The 22,673-nt window shown below is 39.7% G+C and overlaps 1 protein-coding gene across 1 annotated transcript in view; it reads left to right on the forward strand.

The window, feature by feature from the left end:
- The window catches only part of LOC134628127 (integrin alpha-5-like), a 50,352-nt gene that overhangs the window by 17,286 nt on the left and 10,393 nt on the right, over positions 1 to 22,673 (forward strand). Inside the window, exons 12-20 of the mRNA XM_063474809.1 lie at positions 577 to 785; positions 2,301 to 2,492; positions 2,585 to 2,630; positions 2,708 to 2,821; positions 6,466 to 6,521; positions 7,088 to 7,245; positions 11,350 to 11,487; positions 17,500 to 17,567; positions 22,085 to 22,235. Coding sequence (XP_063330879.1) covers positions 577 to 785; positions 2,301 to 2,492; positions 2,585 to 2,630; positions 2,708 to 2,821; positions 6,466 to 6,521; positions 7,088 to 7,245; positions 11,350 to 11,487; positions 17,500 to 17,567; positions 22,085 to 22,235 — 1,132 coding nt within the window. The remainder of the gene's footprint in view (positions 1 to 576; positions 786 to 2,300; positions 2,493 to 2,584; positions 2,631 to 2,707; positions 2,822 to 6,465; positions 6,522 to 7,087; positions 7,246 to 11,349; positions 11,488 to 17,499; positions 17,568 to 22,084; positions 22,236 to 22,673) is intronic.

Here is a 22,673-nt window from a genome sequence, read left to right on the forward strand (position 1 = left end):
TTTTTTCATTTCATTGTGTGTTAAAGACAAATACTAAAAGGGGAGCACCTAAAATCATTTTCTGGTTATGTGGCTTTGACTCAAATTAAAATCTTTGTATCTTATTGTCTGTGTTAATGTCCTAATTTTCTTATCCTGTCCTCATTTAACCCTGTGAAGCCAAGTGTGTTTTTCCTCTGAAAACCCCCCAAATTCCACAACACCTTTTAAACAACTGCAATTACAAAAAATATCGGATGTAGCAAATATGATACAAATTAAAACTCATACATTACATCAAATTTCTTTCTTTAAATTTAAAAAACAATGGATTTTCTGGTAATTAATTCATGTACAAGGGTAGCTATTGTTACTCTTTTCTAAACTGAGTGGTTTCTGTCAGACCTGCTTCCAGAACAAAATGATTGGGGTGCATCAGACGTTAATCAGGGTGATCTCTGCCTATATAGTTTACTGGTCATCAAAACAACTCTTTATTGATATATATGGAGGTGTAATTGAGGGTACAGGGTCTTCCTGTTATCTTCACGGGGAAAGAATAAAGCTTCATAATTTGCTTTTTGCCCATAACTCCAGTCTGGATGACCTGGTGGTGGGAGCGCCGCTGTTCATGCATCGGGGGTCTAACGGGCGTCTGGAGGAGTTGGGAAAAGTGTATGTGTATCTACAGAGGGGTCCTCTGGAGCTGGAACCAAGTCAGTCTCACCTCCTGGGTCTTCAGGCCTTCAGCCGGTTTGGCACCTCTCTGGCCCCGTTGGGTGACCTCAACCAAGATGGTTTCAATGGTAAATTTGCATCATAGAGAATGTGCTGAATATAGACCAGAACGAGACAAAATAATTCAGTTGTTACACCATAGGTCATAACCCCATTTCTGAACATACTTTACTATAACTTATGTAATTCTATTGGAAAATCCACCCATTGTCTTAACCACTTACACAGCTTATTGGTGCAGGGAAACTGGAGCCTGGTGTAGAGGGAGAGTTAAACCCTGAACAAGATGCCAGTTCATCATACCATTAACACATACAGTAGATACAGACAGCCTCACAGGCGCACTGTTGAACCTAACATGCATGTCTTTGGACTGTGGGAGGAAACTAGTGCATCTGGAGAAAAAGGAAGGCTTTTTTTAAATTTGAGGCGTCAGTCACCACCATGCCACCTTTTCTTTTGAGACCACGTTAGTTAAAGTAAGATTATTTTTCCATCTGGAGTCATTTATTTTCAGATGCACGGCTCTGTTCTTGTTCCTCCCTGAAATTCTAGGCATATGTGATGGGAGAGCTGCAGAAACAGAAAGGGCCTAACTGACAAAAGACATAACCTTGATTAAGTCAGAAATAGCATGAAATTGATAATCTGGGGTAAAGGTGGGTTGCAAATGAAACAGGATCAATGCTAAAGCACCCTTAAAGGAGCCACTATATGAGATTTTGGCAGTATGACATGAGAGTGTAGTGTAGTGGTTTTCTTGGCAAGCAGAAGGTTCCTGGTTCAGTTCTAACTAGAGACACAAATGCCTTTGGCGTTGTCAAATATAAATGAAAATGTTTCTGAAACAAAATCTGCAGAGCTACTTGCTGTGGTGAAGCCTTTAGCCAAAAGTGGCCCTCTTGTGTGCAAATAAGAAGTGTACCAGCTCAACTGTCTGTGGGCTGGCAGATTAGCAGATCTGTTGGGAGTGCTGGCTGAGGTGAACTTTGTTGCCTACCAGAAATAATACTGCACTCAGTTTGTTTTTTTTAGATTTGGTTTCTGTTCCATGAAGTAGTTTCTTTCATACGGATCTGCATTCAAGTGTCCATTTGTCTAATGAGTTTCCTCTTTGGTTGTTTCATGCTATAAAAAGATAGAGAAAAGGGTGAAAAGTGCCAATCATTTAAACAGGGAAAAGCAAATCCTCACATTTGTGCAGCATAAAGAGCCAAATGTTTTGCTTGTTTATTTCCTACATGACTGAGTCAGTATAAGGGAAAGGGTGTAGTGACTGATTTCATGTTTCAGCACTCGTTTAAACTGCCTCAGATGCTTTTTCAAATGTGAACGATAACTTGGCCGAGCTAACAGACACACTGACAGAGTCTATACTTCATTCATTCAAGATTCAGCCAAAGTCTAACAATGTAAATATCCAATAAACACAGCAAATGACTGAAGTCTGCTTGAAAAACAACTGTCAGTCCTAGAACAATTGTTCTTCATTATTTTGTTGTTGAAGGAATATAAGTGCGTTGTGCTGCCTTGCATAATAATATACATGTAGTTAACAAAGTGTTGTTGCTGTTTACGATCAGACGTGGCTATCGGCTGTCCGTACGGAGGAGACGACCAGCAGGGGTCGGTTTTCATCTACAACGGTCATGTTGGAGGACTGAAGGACACCCCCACTCAGATGCTCTCGGGCCAGTGGGCTTTCAGCTCTTTCCCGGCCAGTTTTGGCTTTACTGTGCGAGGCAACAGAGATCTAGATCAAAACGGGTACCCAGGTATTGCAGAAAAGGCTCCAACAGATCTCTATCAACGCTTCTTCTTTGTTTCATTTCATTTATTGATTTAAGTCACTTTCCTCTTCTCGCAGACCTGATTGTCGGTGCTTTTGGGGTAGATAAAGCTGTCCTCTACAGGTATGTTTAAACTTTTAGTAACGTAATCACAATCATGCAGACCATTCTACTCACTCTTGTCCCGTGTCTGCAATCAGAGCTCGGCCAATAGTGAACGCCAGCGTGTCTCTCACAGTACAGCCGACCATGTTCAACCAGGAGGAGAAGCACTGCATGCTGACCACAGGGAATAAAAGTCTTTCTGTGTCTTGGTAAGGTATTTTCCTGTTCAGAGTTCGAAACATATGCTTATTAATAGGCGGATTATACACAGGTTGATCGAGCCTTTGGCACTCACCGCTGTAGTGGAAGTTTCTTTAATGGTCTACCAAAAAAGTTTAAGAGCAACTCAAGAGTTCTCTGAGGTTATGGAGCATCTCCTAAATTATGTAACACACATCTTAGTCAGTGCTTTACCTCAAGAGAATGTCAAATGACTTCATGTTTGCCAGTTTCCTCCTCTGAACACAGAGTATTCTTAGAATCAGTGGAAAAACAAGGAGTAAAATTCACCCAGCTTTCAGGCCCAATAAAGCTCTTTCCACAAGTTCACTTTAACCATCGGATTCAGTGTGGAACCTTTAAATGCTGTTGTGGGGTGTTTGCCAAGCTGCCTGGTGTCTTTGTATCTGACTCTGATGTTGATACAAGCGAGTCTTGTTTTCATGCTTATTGCTGTATCTTTTGCTGCCGTGGAAACAAAACGGAAACAGAGGGAGAGAGGAGAAGATGGGGAGGTGGGAGAAAGGTGGAGTAGCTACATGGAAGAATGAAAAGAGAGTTGGGAAGGGGACGGAGGCTTTGAAAAGGTTGGAAAAGGCTTGTAAGTTTTATGGAATGAATGAACAAGATGTTGTTTGACACTACATTCATGTACGTGTGTGCATTTCAAAGCTGGAGCTCCTAAAAGGGACCTTTCATACGTTTCCATAGTTACAACAGCTAATATTAAACATGACAAGAATTTTTACTTTTCACTTAAATTCCCTCACTTTTATGTGCTATAATTCTGAGGAATAAAGCTCGGGTGTCTGAGGTGTCAGACTGTAGCTTTTTTTGCTCTTGGTTCTGCACAAGGCATTTTATATTTTAAGGTAAGGACCCTATGATAATACAGAGACAACCCCAACAATCAGACAATCCTCTATGAGCAAACACTTGGTGACAGTGGGAGGGAAAAACTCCTTTTTAACAGGAAGAAACCTCCAGCAGAACCAGGCTCAGGGAGGGGCGGGGCCATCTGCTGCGACCGGTTGGGGGTTGCAATGAAACAAAGACTTTAGAGTAAGCAGTGGGAGTAGGATTGTAGAACGTGGTGATGCTGCATATCAGCTGGTCATGTGTCCAGCTGAGATGAATTGTGCCTAACCATGTCTGTGAGGGTGAAGTCAAACATAACCCAAACTTACAAATCACAAGTTTGCCTAGAGAGGATAAATCAAATCAAATCAAATCACTTTTATTGCCACGTCACATGTGCAGGTACACTGGTACAGTACATGAGAGTGAAATTCTTGTGTGCGAGCTTCACAAGCAACAGAGTTGTGCAAAAATACAATAACGTAAAAAAAGCAAAATATAAGAATGGCTAAATCTGAAAGTAATAAATATATGTACAATATATAAGAGTATATGCATTACTGGATGTGTATACTAAATATGTTTCTCTACGTGTGTGTGTGTATGTGAGTGTATATATACATATTTTACAAATGAAATAGAGTAAACAATAAAATAAGATATATAAAATATACAGAGGTTGGTAGTTGACATGTGCAAAACAGTGGCATTAATGTACAGTATGGAGTGCATAATGTTGAAGTTCCAGTAGTGAGGGTGAGGTGTCTATGACGTGTTCAGCAGTCTGATGGCCTGATGGAAAAAGCTGTCTCTCAGTCTGCTGGTACGGGACCGGATGCTGCAGAACCTCCTTCCTGATGGTAGTAGTCTGAACAGTTTATGGCTGGGGTGACTGGAGTCCTTGATGATCCTCCCCGCTTTCCTCAGGCACCGCTTCCTGTAGATGTCTTGGAGGGAGGGAAGCTCACCTCCAATTATCCGTTCAGCATAAATAAATCTGTGTACAATCAGAGGAGAAGTAGAACTAACGAAACAACAAAACTCCTGAAAACATATGAAGATACGTGATCCAGCGAGATGCCAAGCAGCTCCCAGGTGTCGCCAAGATTTACACAGCAAGCAGCTTGTTTCCTGTGCTTTTATGTGCACCATTCAAGCACATAGTGTAATTGTTAAGTGCTGACTTTGTGTTATTATTCCAGCACATTTAGAGTCAGTGTTTACTTTGGTTTAAATGTAAGTAAATGGCCAAGGATGGCTGGAATTCATTTAGAATCAGATCAAACTGACAACATTTTCGTATCTAATTGAAAGCTGTCTGGGGATGTTGCACATTAAAGACTGGAGCATTCCAGTGTTTTATTCTGATCTCTACCAATCTGCCACACCTGCTAACTGCAGGAGCTGAGCAGTGGATCTTCTTGTTTTAACTGGTTAATCCAACCATCCATTTCCCTCTGTGAGCATCGTTTCCCATCACACCTTCTGCTTTTTCCAGTATAATGTTACAGTCACGGTACACAGAAAATCTACCGTATTTCAGTTCTAAGGTTATATAAATGAGGTAATAATAACAAACATCTGGTACTTACCAGGTTTTAAAGTTAGGCAAATATAAAAGCAAAACAACAACACTAAACTATTTTATTATTATTATTTTTTAAAAAAAGCTCAAATGCAGTGTGTAAAAACTTAAATCCACCTGTGTCTAGAGCCACCTTTAGCAGCAATAACTTTTGGTAATCGTTTTCCGTATGGCCCAGTTTCGCATCATTGTGGTGGAATCTTTGCCCACTCTACTTTACAACGTTGCTTCAGTTCATTGAGGTTTGTGGGCATCTGTTTATGTGCAGCTCTCTTAAGGTCCCACCACACCATTTTGGCCAGGTTGAGGTCTGGACTTTGAGTGGACCACTGTAACACCTTGACTCTCTTCTTTTTCAGCCGCTCTGTTGTAGATTTGCTGCTGTGCTTGCGATCGTTGACCTGTTTCATGACCCGATTTTGGCCACACTTTGGTTGTCAGACAGACCTCACATTTGACTCTAGAATACTTTGGTGTACAGACCAGTTCATGGTCAACTCAACAATGTGCTTGGTGGTGCTGCAGTTACTATGAGATGTTTTCTGTAAATGTGGTGCTGTGCATCTTCTCATGGTTCATCTGAGATTGAATTTTCCTAATTTTAAGACCTGCTAAGAATCAGATATGCTTTTTTAAATTATTGCTTAATACATACAATCCTAAACTTAAGAGAGGGAGTACTTTCTGTCATCAGATTACTTTCCTCAGAATTTGGTCTTCAGAAGGTTGCAAACAGTCTTAGACTGAATTTGGTGAACTATGTATGCCCCTTCTAATCTGTATCTGAATTTATTGCACAGCGTCAATTTAGATACACTGGTTCTGCTATTTCTCATTTAAGAAGCACAATACTAGATTTTTTTAATGAATTATTAACAATAAAAAAGGATACAGTTTGATTTTGACTTAGGATAAGCACAGGTAGCATCAAAGGACCCTTTTATTTGGTCTCCCTAAGAGAAGAGCCATAATTATTCACTTTATTTACTGAACAGCTGCCTGATAGAGGCATACTGTAGATGCTTAATGCACACTGTCTTAGTGCAGGGAAAAAACCCCAAAACAATAAATCTGTCAATAGGGGATACTTTCTGAGGAAGACAGAGCTATGGCTCAAATAAAGTCAAGGCATCCCTGCTAGCTCTGCATGCTAATTTTTAAAAAATATTTGTGTCTGTCTTAAACCTCCAGCGTCAGCATCACTTTCTGCCTGCTGGCTAATGGGAAGCACCTCCCCTCTCATCTAGGTGAGGCACGCACACACACACACACACACACACACACACACACACACACACACACACACACACACACACACACACACACACACACACACACACACACACACACACAAACGCACAGATGGTCCCCATTACCTTGCTTTCTTTGTGCAGCCACAAGTATGCTAGCCCTCACTGTGGTCAATTTGGCAGTTAAGATCAAGATAAAAGAACAATCGTGTAAACACAGGGTAACTTGGTGGGCTCCGGCAGTTTAGAAAAGTGCGTGTGTGTTTATTTGAAGTGAGTGGGTGTGTATTGTCTCTGTTCTCTGCATAGTTGTTGTCATGTGGTCTGCAGCAATGCTCTCTATGTTTCTGTACAGAGAACAAAATAGCACACAAAGGCTGTTTGCCATAATAATATTTACTCCTGCATATGTGTGTGTTTGCATGTGGCCAGGCAAACACACAGACGGCTGAGCACATATGCGTTCGTGTATGTGCTTTGCACCAATTGGCATATTTGTGTGAAACATAGATGTACAGATGATGTGCGTGTTCACTTTTGTGTGTGTCATACATTTTTTTAAGGCTTCGTGGCAGAGGTGCAGTTGGACAGTGGGAAGCAGAAACAGAAGGAGTCTATCAGGAGGACTCTGTTCCTGGACAGCCAGCAGCCCAGCCTAGTGAAGACCTTTAACCTCACCAACAGAAAGCCCCTGTGTCACAACAGCAATATCTATCTGCGGGTCAGTCACACAAGCTGTGTTTGCACCTCGAGGTCAAGCAGATTGAGCGAATGTTTTCCATTTGATTTTTTTTAGCAAACCTTTTGTTTTGGTCAGGTAGAATTTATTTATCTAGTCAAACTAGAGAAGATATAGGACTGCGGCCTCCTTGTGACTGGGAAAAATCAGCGGTTGCCCAATGATTGCACTGAATGCTTTTGAGGGGAAATAGCTGTAAACCAACTGGTCGCCTAGAGGTTGAACATACAATACCCTCAGCTTCTGGGTAGCCACTTTTCATGTCAAAGGAATTGCACAGGTCACGTAGTGGGAAGCAACATGTCTCCAAACTGTTGTGGTCTGATTGCAATCACGTTCAGGTTCTCCATTGGCAAAGGCTTGCAAATAACATGTTGCAGTTGCAGTCTGCACTGCACAGATCTCTTTGTAATAGGGTACTTCACTTAACTGGTTGCCAACTGGTTGCATTCTGGTTACATTCCTGTATAAAAGAGACGTTTCTGAGCGCCCATGTCATTATTTCTGGAGAAATGTCTTCATTTCTGTTTCAAATCTACGAGGTTATGTCTACACTCTGAATGATAAGTAGTTAATGTGAAGTTCTGCTTAATATGAATTTCTGTATATGTAGATGATAACAGATTTACAACAGATGGGAAAATATTTCTGATTTTTACCATATTTGTATTTATTTTATTTGACCTTTATCTATACAGGCAGTCCCACTGAAACTCAATGTCTCATTTACAAGAGAGACCTGTTTCACACAAACATATTAAAATTACAACAATAATAAAATTGCGACAACAAAGAATAGCCTAATGTTTACACAGTCATTTCAAAAACAGGAACAAGTTCCCATAGTGATGATTTTACAAGGTCCTGCAACTGAGAGAGCTGCGAGTCCTTCTGTAATGCATCCAATGAGGACTGGGCAGAAAGCGAGAATGCCTTCTTTCCAAGTTCTGTAAGAGTCTGATGAATAAGAGGGGAGTAAACCACAAATAGATTTATAGATAAAATTATACCAATGAGCCATCCTGTGTAAGGCCAGTGGGAAGCAGTCAGCTGGAGAACAGAAAGTGTTAAAGGTTTACAACCAGTTAGAAATCTTATTGCTCCGTGATATCATGATATCATGTAAATTATATCACGTTATCCAGGAGGGGTAAAAAGGTGGTAGCAACGAGCCTTTTCCCTGCTGTGAAAGAGAAACACGATCGATTTGGGGAATATAAATGACCGTAACTCATCATATTATCACAGTTTGTGAGTAAACGCCAACTTCAGTTGCAAACTGATAACCGACCTACTCAGTCTTAAAGCTGTTTTATCACCGTAGCACAACTGACTGCTAATGTTCACAGAGCTGCTGTTCATCAGTAACAAGACTGCAAGTTCTTTGTACTCTGTCACAATAATTTTGGTTGTGCTGCTGTGTGACTGTAACATGAGATGCTCCTCAATGAATAAGAAATGAATGAAGCTAAATAATTAGCATGATTGCTTATAAAGCATTCATAACTCGATTTGGAGCCTCTGAAAAGTACAAAAAATACAGTGAAATACATCCATGAACCGAATAATTCAGCAACAAAAACTTAATTTTTATTCTGTGACAACAATATAAAGCAAAGAAACCTCAGCCTTACGGTCTTTCTCTTACCTTTCTGAATCTTTCTCTTGAGTCTCATTCTAGTTTCTCATCAAATATAACTAGTTCAGATGGTCATCTGGACCTTTGGCGCATGCCGTTCCCCTGATCTCTTTCACCACATTTCCTGTCAATTTGTACCACAAAAAAAGAGGGAGAGAAAAAAATGACTTGTGTTTTATGACAACCACTAGTAAGATTACTGACCAGTATTTCTTATGCATGTACGTACTGAAAGTTGGTACCATAGTTAACATATAAAAACATTAAAAAAGGACAACATATCTAACAAAAGTTAACATAAACAGTGAATCTGAATCATTCATGAGCTTTGCAAATCTTTTGTAAGGAATGAAAAACATTTAATAATTTAAAGGCTAAAAGATATGCAAATTGCATTTTGGTGAGGAGATATTGGCTATAATGATAAGTACACCCAGCAATTTTCAGATATAAACACACGCAGGGACAGAAATGTACTTACAGGCAGAACTATGATAATAAGCCTGCAAATAGTCGCTCATATTTCATGCTGTCATCTGGGCAGGAGAACAAGCACACATCATTTACAAACATGAAAGTAATTGTGCAAACAGCCCTTATTCTTCAGACCAACCATTTCATAAGTATGCTTTTAATAATTTTTGCAAATTTTCTACTTCTTAATGTTTGGAAAAGACTCCAGCCCTGCTGCTTTTCATTGGAGCCGTCTAATCAGAGACTGGTTTGCACCTGCAGAACCAGGTGAATGCACTTAACTTTCAGCTAATACCGAGGTTGAAGTCATTTCCTAATAACAGGGTTTGAAGTTGCTGTTTGAAGTGCTACGTGAGGTGAAACCGCTTCAGTACCAATCCTCTCATCACTTAGTGGTGACCTGATCAAAGATTGTGCCTGACAAAGGCGCTTATGTCATACGTGTGGATGTTCACTGTAAGATATAATGAGCAGAGCACTTTGGTCTCTGACAGGATAAGAGACCAGAGTAGGAACTGACAAACATGCACTTGTGTCAGTCAACACTTATCTGTCTGTGTACTCTGTACTTTAAAAGAGCCACATCATTGTGTTTATGCAAAGGGAATTCGGGCAACATGATATTAACTTTAAACACGCTCAGGCCATTTTAAAGGTAATATTACTTTAAAAACTAGCTTGTTATATCACTGCTGTTATAATATCAAAATCCCTTTCAATTTAGCTTAGCAATTTGGGTCCGTTCCTCAGTTGCGTGCATTATAACCTCTGGTTGTATTGACTTTACCTCAGTGCATAACAAGTTGATATTGCCAGCCTCTCCATAACCAGAAACAAGCCAATTTGTTGTTCTCTGATCAACAGTTTTGGGGCTCAAACACAGTTGTACCTTTGTCCTACACATAGCCTACACACAGCTTTGCTGACTGATTTTTCATACAAAGAGCTGAAGTGAAACCAAGTGATAAAAATAGGTGCACTAAAGCCACTTTTCTGTGTGTTTCATGCTGTTTTAATTTTAATTCTTTGGTTTTTTTTTTCATGCTTCTTGCTTCGTCCACCTTTCAAAATCAAAATTAAAATCATCCACTTATAGACACCATCAGCCACATCGAGCTGTTGGTCATTTGAATGACTGCATATGTTGTATACCCAGAATCCTTCACTCTATGTGGTTGAATGCCTACACTGAAATAAGCGAATACAGGTTTGAATCCCCCATTAGCCAAACTAAAAGCTAGCTAACAGTATCACTGGTATTTTGTTAGCTAACCTAAAAGCTAGCTAGCAGTAGCACTGGTATTTTTTTTCCTTCTCAGCACAAGTTTTGTGGAGCTTAGCTTGCAGGGGGTTATTGTAAATGTCAGGTAAAGATCCTTAACTTACATATATCCTATAAATACTCTAAAAGCAGTAAAAAAACCAATCAATCTGCATCTACTAAAACTGATCTCACTCACACAATTTATGTTTTTGCATAGTGCCAATTCAGAACAACAGTTGCCTCAAAGTGCTTTATACTATAAGATAACCAACAGTCCGACTGACAATCCCTTATGAGCAAGAACTTGGTGATGGTGGGAAAGAAGAACTCCCATTCAACAGGAAAAGACACTTCGGCATAACCAGGTTCAGGGAAGGTCAGCTGTTTGAGGCAAATGTTTGGGGGACAAGGGAAAGAGGAAAAAAGGAGAGAATAGCTAGACTGAGAGCAAAAGAAGTTGAGCCTGTAGCAGTATAATTAAGGGATGGTTCAGTCATCAGATCCATGGGACTGGTTCACTAAGGAGACGGGTATGCTAAGGAGTCAGAGCGAGCCACATGACATTAGTTACTACAATGAAAAAGTAATGTAGGCCAGTTTTTGCTGTAAAATCTGTTCTTATTTTCAGAAATCGCACTTGGTAGCTTTCTTTTATTTAAATATACAGATTTCTCAGCTTCTAATGCAGTTGCTTCTTTCTCTCTTTCAGCCTGAGGAAGAATTTCGGGATAAACTGTCCCCCATTTACATCAGCCTTAATTTCAGTTTGGATCCACAGGCCTCGCTAGACCAACATGGCCTCAGACCCATCCTCAATTACGAGACAGAACAGCTCATAGAGCAGAAGGTATGTACATCATCTAATGATAGGATAATGCAAAACGCTGTGACAATACACTGTTGCGTGCATGTAGAAACAGATGCAGGGATGGTAGAGTTAAACAAGCAGTTTGAAGATGTTGCCTATTAATAATAATAATAATAATAATAATAATAATAATGTTATTCTCGCAATTAAAAGCCGAAATGCTACAGTTTGGTGGTGCCAGTAGCGCCTGTAAAGCACAACATCAGGCATTTTAAGCAAAACAGCAAATACAAATCAAAACCTCTTTAAACCCTCTGTTGCTAATGCGAGTATTAGGAATTGGTCATTGAGATAAAGTATTTTTTCAGGTCTCATTAAACCACTTCAGAAGAAAGTGGGCAACACAAACCACATATATCTGATTGCAGCTGCGCTGTAGGGAAGTGGGTGTGTCATGCATAGGGTTAAAGTTGGTGTAATGGTGAGGGCGGTGGTGTCATGAACTTGGTTTGCAAGGCTGCAGCTGGATGCTTCTACAGCAAGCTGTGGGGCAATTTTAAGGCGGATTGCAGTTTCTCCATATCCTGCACTATTAAAAAGGCGAGAGGAGCCTCAGCTTACCCAAAATTATTGGTGACAATAATTTTAGTGCAGTTTCTTTGAAAACACTGAATTTTTAATGATTACTTCAGTGAAGACATTGCCTTACAATTCAACTATCTTTCTAAAATGAAACTCGTGTTGTGGTCTGGACGTTATCTGACTGTCTGCTGGACACCTTTCCCAGACTTTCTAGCATGTGGTATTGGTTACTAGGACTACTTCCTGAGTTAACCAGCCATTGTGCAGAGGATTGTATGTGCTTCTGCCATTAACAGCATGATACAAAAAGTATATCATTTACTTATGGATAAACAAATGCACTACCAGCACCCTCCTTCCTAATTTAACCTTCCCAAAACCTTCCCAAACACGATGGTCGAGCCTCGCCTGTGCACATTTATTGAAATCTTGCAATGAAAGCTTCAGTGGAGATCGCATGCTTCATGTGTGCCGCATATTTACTTGCAAAGTCTGTTTTTTGCACTTTGTTTTTGTGAACATGGCATCTGTCCCACCTATTTTCTCCTCTTTTTCTGTCAGCTTTGTAGAGTGAACGACCCAAAGGAAGGATGCAAAGCAGACTGATAAGAAAAAAATAACCTTGAAGTCTGGCTTAAAAGCAAAAACACCAAATTTAGCACACAGCAGAAATCCAAGAGTTCCAGGAAAAAATTGAAAGAACAAGGGGGAAGATAGACAGATGCTTAGAGGGACTATGTGTCTGTCTGAGGGGAAGGACAGAACTATATATACACACTGAGGACTAACTGGGAATTGGAAAACAAGACAAAAAGTAATCAAGACAATCACAGGGGAGGAAGTTAAACTGAAAGCAAGACACACAAGACAACTAGTTATCAAGTAAATTAGGAAAAAGAACTCAGCTAAACACAGAGACAAGGAAACTATCAGTAGGAAGACATGAAGGCTAACTTAAAGAGAACAAGCAAACTATAAGTACATCACAAAACTGAAAGGCACTACAAGAATAAGAATAAACAAGGCCGGGACCCAAAATAGAGGCAATGCAAGAAACTTCAAATACTAGAATAAACAAAACCCCAAACTCAGGTATATTAACTATGGATACAAATTCAACCATGTGATGCATCCCAGGGGTTCATAACATTTCCCTTTTCTGCTGTGTCTTGGATGCGTTTTTAATGAAACCCTGCTATGTTTGAAAACTGTCTTTGAAGTCTAAAGTCTCTGAGAATAAGAAGTGTGTGCTTCTGTAAAAGTGTAGAGTCTGTCTGTACTGTATGTCACATTACCACACCAAAATCCTAGACCACACCACTTATATGGCCACACGCCGTGCTTCTTAGGGTTTAACCAGATGGTCACGACAAATGTTACCAGATGAAGGGAGAGGAAGGGGAATGAGGATGCTCTACCAAACAACCTAAAGTCATGTTTGTTCCATACATGGTGAAGTCACGGCTCACTCTTACTTTTCATATAGGAACATGACTTGATTGGCAAGGACAGAGGCTAGCATTTACAAAAACACATAAATATGTGGCCCTTCTATAGTAGTGAAGCCCATATGGTTACTGCTCTCTGGTCTCTGTTGGCAATTCCTTTGCGCGCGTTTCATATAAGAAGAGTTGGAAGGTTTATGGAGGACTTGCGAGTCATGGCTCTGCAAAAACACAGAGGGGGGACTGACAGCTCCGTTTGGGTGGGGTGGTGCTCAGCTCACAGACATCTGGTTGTGGTTTGTTTATGTATGTTGCCAGTGGTCTCCTCCACCAGGCAAGAGCCAGGGCCTGCAAATGTGCACATGTTTATGTGAGGCATATAAGCTGAAGTGAGTGTGTGATGTGGGTGTGTAAGTGTGCACTACATGTGCTTGTAATTGGAGTTTTGTAATATTGAGTACACCAAACTTTTGAGTTCAGAATCCTTAAAGGAAAAATTACCAGGTTCATCTGTTGACCTCCCGTTTTAGCCGTCCTTTGCATAAAAGCTAAGATTTTGTTGAGTTGTATGCTTCCACTGAAGCAGATTTGTGACACGGAGTAAGATTTATTGGCCTTATGATATAATTAGATAAAGCTGCAGACTTCTTAATCAATTAGAAATATCACTCTTCCTTTAGTTTCCAACACAGCTTTAAGGAGTAAGCCACCTAAACTATGCTTACTGTATGTTAGCAAAGTCACACCTCATCAGCTGGGTTTTTCCTATGGTGGCTTTGGTTATCTGCATCAGACTGCAAGTAAATTCAGCACACAGATGCCCCCTGATTGCTTTTATTTTCTTTGCTCCTTTGCTGTGAAGGATGTGTACTCCAACATGATAATTTGCCCCAACATAGTACTATGCCCCCACTTTACTATGCCCCCATAGTAAAGTGACCCCACTGAGCGTTTGTGGGGTTTAACACTTGTTATTTTTCTTTGCCATACTTTTTGTGAGACATGTTTTAGAACTACAAGTCCCATAATGCTTTACATTGTGGACTACAGTTTGTGTTCACATAATGCCAAATTAGCACCAGTGAAAATTTCCTCAGGCAGCTGTCAGTAATTGCCATGAGCTGTGTACCCATAGACACTAATGCTGTGGACAGATTTACTGCTACGTCTTTCTAGACAAAATCAATTTCACTGCTTTTTACTGCATCCAGACAGGCTTATACATAGTAAACTGCAGGACTAAAGGAAACTTAATCAGAGTGTAAAGGCTGTTAATAAACTTGATAATGCTTCAGTGATGTTGCCATGCATTTCATGTTAGAACATTGCTGGGTGTGGTGACAGTACAATAGCCCACAACAACCACACCAGCAACTACAGTGATACTGCAGAAAACTGAAATGATGTCAGAGCTCATTATTCACTGTATTAATGGCTTTTCACTAATATCCAGTTAATTAATTTCTGATCTCTAATTGCTTTGTTATATTATAATTTTTAGTGAGAGTGACACAGTCTGCTGAGCTGTCAATGACTAGTCCAGTTAATGAGTTCATTTTATCATCATTGTTTTTGTGTTGGGGGAAAGAGTCAGACTTCCATTGGAACAGAATTAGTCTCTTATCTGCTAGAAAGACCTTCTTTCCAAACCATTATGAGACTTTGTGTTTGGGTCCAGATGAATGTGTCTCTTCAGTACATTTCCAAGCTGTTGATGTGCTCTTAAAGGTCTTGCAGTTCAAAAAATGAAATACTGTGTCTTCGATATCAAGCATATGTATATTGTATTTACATTTAAAGAAGGGTTGACGGCATATAGTTTTAACCCTCTGAGGTCTAAGCCATCACTGGTGCTAAGCCTAACCCTATATTTTGGAGAAGGACAGTGTTTGTGAAAATGATTATGTCTATTTGTCCCTTGATTACCAAGACTTGGGAAATCAATTTCATAAAAACCTTTTGGGTGGGATGAGGTTTAAGGTTAGGGTTGTTGACGATGAGGACTTCAGGAGGTTAATATCTTCTCTTTTGTATAATGTCGCCGGGTCAAGGGTTATGGCACATGTCATTAATTTCCAGTAAATTGTTTTGAAACTGAACTTATGCCAGATCTAATTGTGATGCTGTTTGGAGTTTTCACTGTAACATGAAGTTGATGGCAGTAGAATAGCCTGCTCCTTTAAGAGCTGGAGGGAAACATGCTTTACATTTGCGAGGATGGAAGAGATGAAAGTGAACGACAGATGAAGAGTTTTTAGAAGGAAGAGATTATAGGTTAGAGCTCATCACTTGATCTTAGTAAGTGTATTACAGAGCATGTTATTCTCAGTGGTACAGTCACAGCGACGCCCCATAAGCAGCACTGCACTCACCAACACAAACAGTCAACAGGCCAAATCAGACAAATATTCCACTCTTTTTTTAACCACATTCACACATGTTGGATGATATTGACCTAATTCTCTGACCTTATATCTTACCTAAGGTTGCTTGCTTTCTAACTTCCTTCTCATGACTCCCAGTATATAAGGCTGGCCCAGAGTACTTATTTAGAAAGGAATAAAGAATCGCAATATAGTACTGGGCCGTCAAGCAGCTGTGTCCAGTTGTAAGTGGCCAAACTCAAAGATCTCAAAGAGTGTAGACTATCAGAATGTGAGGGAGGTGTCTGCTTAGGCTGCTGCAACCTGGATAAGCCAAAGTAAATGGATGGATGGACTACATGAATGAATTTTATCAATGCACGTGGATGGTAACTCCTGAAAAATGTTATTTTAGGCAACTATAATTACAGCAGCTCAGTTAAACTCTGTTCTTACCCACATAAGAACTGAGTTGCATAAGGTCAAAGGTCACTTTGCCATTGTAATGTTCTGCACATCTGCAAGCTGCTTTACCACCCACCTCCACCTCAGCTTCTCCTCTATCAGTGTCATATCTGTTGTCATTGAGTCAGGAATGTCCCAGAGCAGAGCCATGCTGCCAAGTAGAAAATACTGCAGATGGGAAGAACTTTGACTACATGGTCTTGGCTAAATTTTATTACAGTTGGAACCAAAACGGATGAAGGGGAAGTTCTGTTATGCTCTGCATCCATCCTCCAATTCTATGTCTGTGCACATAAATCCAGTGGCTGTCGTAATGAACTCATATTAGCAAACACAGGTGACTGTGGGGGAGTTTTTAAGTGTATACCTGCATAGCATTTAGACTCAAGCATGTTTGTTATTAAATGGCCGATAGCATCGTGGGTCCTAAATAAATGCAAAACTAGGAACTTGAAGCAGGGATCTCCACTGAGACACTGTTAACCATTGCCAGGCTGATTCTTTGCTCTCTGTTGCATTCTTTGGGAATCTAATGATTCCCATATGTTGGAGAGACATGCCACAGCTACGATGACAGTAAAGCTACATGGAAGAACAGAGAAGAGAAGACAGAAAAAAAGGGAGAAAGGAGGGAATAAAGCAAAATGCTCAAGGGCACGTTAAACAAAAACTATACTTCTAAATCAAATAACATTTATCTTGTACTGTGGTCATCTGTCACGTAAGACTAAAGGGCAGATTAATCCCTACTGCCTTTAAAATATGAGCTTTTCTCTGTTTTTGAAAAAGACTTTTCCACAAAAATGTTATACTTGTTAAGATGGAATTACAATCCTTTGATTCTCTTAAACCTTCCACCACCATATTTTCTCCCTTCTCCCTTTTCTTCCTTCCCACATACATGTAAGGCACGTATTACTTTTACCCTACAAACATTAAAGGGTCATGTTTTCTCACAACTTCCCAGCATCTGGTAGATGCAAATATTGTTACAGTTTTTTGTGTGTATATAGAGGATATGTATAGTCTGTATCCTCTCTTATCCTTTCATTAAATCACAAATCTGTTGTTCTGGCTTCTGTCAACACCCACTTCCTCCAGAGCTTTTCTCTCCCTGTACCTTTTGATTTTACAAGGAACCAAATCTAAGTTACTGCTCCTATTTATTCCATTTATCTCGGTCTTTTTTTTTTCAGGCCCAGATTCAGCTCGATTGTGGAGATGACAACATCTGTGTCCCGGATCTAAAGCTGGCTGTTTATGGGTGAGAGGAAACCACCTGATCCAATAAACACAAGTTAAAACCTCTAGCCACCTGAAGCTAAACTACCATAGTTTTGTCCCTCACACAACAACAATTCTAATTATTCCAAGAAAAGCTCAGACTTTTTGCAGCCAGGAAGACCAACAGAAGTCGACATGTTGTCATTTGATGAAGTCAATATTGCTAAGCTATTAGTAATCGTGCTCCTGGCTGCGTAGCTAATGCAAATCCAGTATTCACTCGTCTTTTAGCTCTGTTATGTTAACTTACTAACACTATCCATGTGGCGATGGGAATTAAGCAAAGAATAAAACACTTCCAGTTGTAACGTAATACAAAGTAGATTAGAGTGGTGAGAGTGAATCACAGAATTCAACACAATTTGCAGGCCTTAAAACCAAAACAAGGAGCTGAAAGATGCTAAAATAGTGGACTTGGGGAAAATGATCATTTGCTCATTTTCTGTAGTATCATGACTAGTTCGCATATGAACTAAATACATATAAATACTGCAGTTTTAAAGGCTTGTTTCTTTTTAAACTGTTTTACATGAACAAAACTATAAAAGCAATATCCATTTATACAGTCAGACAATTCCCAGCAAGCAAACGAGCAAAGAAGAAAAACCCCTCCTAACATCACAAGGTTATTGGCGAAGGGTTTGGGACAGGTGTAGATGTGGTTTAACTTCCACCCGTTTTTCTTTTCCTTTGACTCATCTGAAATAAATCCCCAAATGGAAATCTTTTAATAGGAAGACTGTAACGCCTAAATGTTTCAATCTTCATTTAAAAAGTAACGCTGTTGCTGACAAACCGTCATTTTAACCTGTGACTTAAATGATAACCAAGCCATAGATTGGTTGTTTGGTGCATGTTAAAAGCTAAAAGTTGTTTGAATTTTTTTATTTAATTTACTTTGAAAGTTTCAGTGTAGAAAGACAGAAAACGTGGGAATAGAGGTCCTCTGGTTTTATGTTACTAAGTACTAAATAACTGGACACACAGGGAAGAAAAGTGGTAACAGAATTAAACTTCATGCAAATTTCAAAGTTATTTATCTAATCAAATCACAAATTCTTAGCAAAGCATAAAATAAAGGCTTTAGCCATCAATTAACTCTGAGGTCTTACTTGTCACAGGTGATAACCCTAACACCCTAACCCTGACCCTCTGCTAGCCCTACGTTTTTGAGAAAGGCAACACTGAATTTTTCAGAAAGTGTTTCATTTAGAATCATTTCTTTGTTTGTTTCTCTGTTTCCTGATTGTCAAGACTTGGGGAAAAATAATTTAGTAAAATTAAAAAACAAACAAACATATTTTGATGCAGATTAGGGTCTGGGTTGAATTTCTATAATTCTAATTCTATAGTTCTTTATAAAATAGTCGTTTATTTAAAGAAGTTAAGAAAGAACATATGAAGATATAAGCCTGATACACTCAGAGTGAATCCTCCACCAGTATCTGAGGTCTGGGTATCTTGGCGATGACCCTAAACCTGAGCTCAACCCTAACCCGGCACAATCAGTATATATTTACATATAAAACCATGCAGGGTTCAGGTTAGGCAGGTTAATGTCATTGATGACTCAGACCTCGGAGGGTTAAAAAACGTGATCTGGATCCACTGCAGAACTGAATGAGCTTACATGTTTCACGAACTCCAGCTTGTCAGTCTTTTTCGCTGTCAGACATGATCACATCCCCCTCTCCTTCACTGAGGAAGAATAAGAGGTTGTTTACAGCTCAGAACATGCGTGCACTGGGGTAAAGATCTAGACTAATGACTCCTAGCTCTTGGCACAATAACATATCATTGTATATTAATCCTGCATCCTTGTTGCTGAATAGGCTCCAGCCAGATAGTTGGCTGTGCCTCAGCCCATTCACAAAGCGAACACACACTCCAGACTTTCTCCTCCCAGCCTGCCAGCTCTGATATGTGGACTGTTTTGCATTACATGGCCATGTGATTTCTCTTAGCTGTAGAAATACAATCAGTGCTAAAAGTTTCCCATGAAAAGTCAAAGATCTGCATTTGGAGCTGCCACGGGACCAAACTTGGAATGATTCAGCACTTCCACTAAAACACAGTTTCCCTTCACTGACTGTAGGACACAGCGATTTCCCCTTCTTTGCCAAGAATTTGCAAACAGTGGGATGTTTAAGATTCATAACCTAAAGGTCTGTCGCTGGTGTTTTAGTTGTATCCTCTGGCTTTAATTATGCTTTTATGAGCTTCATGATCCACTGTTATATTTTTCCCAGCGAAGTCAGTGTAGTATAACATGTCAGCTGTGAGCTGCTGATTCCTGCCCATTCCTGGCATTGGTAAGAGTCTGCTGTTTGTGGGATCAGAGTTGCTTCCTCTGCATTTGCTAAATTTGCCCAAGGTTAATTAAAATCATCTGGGTGTCGTCTTACCTAGTTTGGGGTCACTGTGTCCAGACCCCTTTTTTTTTGGGGGGGGGGGGGAGATGAACCCCAGTTCCAACCTTCAGCCACACTCCTTTCTTCCTTTCCTGCTCAATAGAAACGTGAATTTACTACCGCCAAGTGTAGCTGATGGGGGAGGGCCACAGTTGAAGGGTGTCGAGTGGATTTATCACTACTCTGAAAACGTGTTTGCACACAGGGGTGTCACTATGAAGTCGAAGAATAAGGTGGGGGTCGGTTTCCTGAGACAAATCACAGTGATCAGATTTGGGTCATTTCCCAGGTCACTCATGGACAGATATGTAGGAGAAAACGGCCTTTGGGGACAGACTGAAACAAAGATTCATTGTGTGGAAAGACTTTACGTCCCTGCTTTTCATTACGTTTTACCTTCTTTTGGGCCACGTTGGTCATGTCCTGCACCCAGTGACTTGAAATAGATCTGGAAATGAAGGCAAATTGAACTCTGCTCGCGTAGAAGCTGTGTGTGAAAGCTGCTGTTTTCAGTCATTTTGATTGCAGTAAATAAACTAGCTTTTCAAGACGGAATAATAAATTGCCTGTGACAGTCAAGGGAACCAAAAGCCAGAAAATGAGTCTGACACTATGCAAGTGACTGTATAAGGATGTACTTAGGACTTCACTATACTATGGTAAGATGGCATTATTATACAATCATCTATCATATATGATATCTGTGTATTTAAAAAAAGCATGTCAAATTCACTGTGGACCACACACAGCCCACTTTGATCTTAATTTTAAATCCCTGTGATAATTTCAACAATACATCGCAGTTTCTCCGCATGATAAAGAAATGCTGCTGTAATCTATTAGTATGACATGCTGGGCTTTTATTAAAAAAATAAATATGTCAAATTACAGAAGAAGTTTTGGTAGCTCATTCCCGAGACTGTCCTGAATTTTTAAAACAGAAAGTTCTTGTGAATTCACTGATTTCTTTTCACTTTGAATATATATAAATATTAATATATATTTTTTTATATATTAAAAAAAACATTTCTATAGTAGATAGTTAATAAAACAGGAGGTTTTTATGAATTTAATTATTCATATATTACTTAATTACTTTGGTGTAGTATGAATGGGTGTGGGGTCTGTATCAGTAGGAAAAGCTGTAAAACCTATGAAAGTACAGTCAAAAGGTACTGTACTTTCATAGGTTCATTGCAAAGCCAGCTCCGACCCCCCAGGTCATTTAAAAAAATAATTTACATTTAGATTCTAATAAGAGTTGCAACTTTCAGTGGCAGCATTACAAAATAATACATCAAGTACTGATAATTTTTGGCATATTCACATTAATGAGTTTAGCCTGTAACGCTGAATCACGACTTTACTTAGTGTTGCTGCTTTCAGCTCTTTGTTTTGCTTTGGCTGTTTTTGTTCAGTCTTGCTGCTCTTGAAAAACCTTTGAAAACTCCGATTGGCAGAACCAAACATGAGTGAGAAACACTGTGGAGAATTAAGCAGCTAAAGAGTCACAGATGAGTATTTTCCTCAGGGGCTGCTGAAGAACAGAACAGATCTACAGGAGGGAGATTATAGTGCTTATTTTAATCGTGTGGCTTACAGCAGACTGCAAATGATTGTTTGTTGACTGTGTAACTCTTGCACAATCAGACACTTTTTGTTCTGATCTAAAAATAGTCATATGTGCATTATGTAATCATTAGGATTGTGATATGTTAACCCTCTGACCCTGACGTCTCGTCACTGGTAATGACCCAACCCAGTCCCTGTGTTTTGGAGAAGAGTGTCAAAGTTTTCAATGTTAGCCTGACAGCACTAGTTTAGGGTTAGAGTCATTGTTGATGATGGGTACTTTGGTTACAGTTGGTTATAGTATATCGCTTTAGGTTAATAAAAAATAAAAATCTGGTTCAAAAACTGTTTTTTCTCTGATAAATTGATTAAATTCTCAGTGTTACATGGAACTTATGGTTTTATGTGCAACAGGAAGTCTGTATAAACTGTTCTTTTAACAGCTTTCAACAGCTTTCAAAAAGGTAAGGCTCAGTGAAAACGTAGTGATGATGTTGCGCTTCTCTTTGCCCAGTGACAAGACAGAGGTTTACTTGGGAGACGAAAACTCTGTGAGCCTGACCTTCAATGCCAGGAACGAGGGAGAGGGAGGTGCGTACGAGGCTGAGCTCTATGTGGCGCTTCCCCCAGAGGCTGACTACAGTGGGATAGCACGCAACAACGTGGTGAGTCGGTGGCGTTTAAAAGGAGATTTAAGTATCACGGTCAGAAGCACTGTGTTTTTTCATTCAAATGATAATTATGCATAAAAATGCTTTAATGCCAATAAAATGTGGAAAATTATTTTGACTTTGCATAAAGTCAAAGGTCACTTTGCCATCGTAATGTTCCGCTAAAAGAGTTTTCTCAACCTGACGCCCTCCTTGTTGAGTTAAAGCCGTGAAAGAACATGAATACACTTACTACATTTTGAATACATTTTTTGAAAGCCCTGAAATGCAGCTGTTTGGTAGAGTCACGCTCTAACTCTAGTCAGAGTTTTGATTTATTATTCTAACAACTCGTGAGACTGAAAAAGTCACTTGGCTGAGTGACAAAACGTTTCTCCCACTGAAAACGCTACATCCAGATGAATCAACTTCTTTCCTTACCTGGATAGTTGA

This window comes from Pelmatolapia mariae, linkage group LG5 (genome assembly GCF_036321145.2).
Source record: "Pelmatolapia mariae isolate MD_Pm_ZW linkage group LG5, Pm_UMD_F_2, whole genome shotgun sequence".
In the NCBI taxonomy this organism is placed as follows: domain Eukaryota; kingdom Metazoa; phylum Chordata; class Actinopteri; order Cichliformes; family Cichlidae; genus Pelmatolapia; species Pelmatolapia mariae.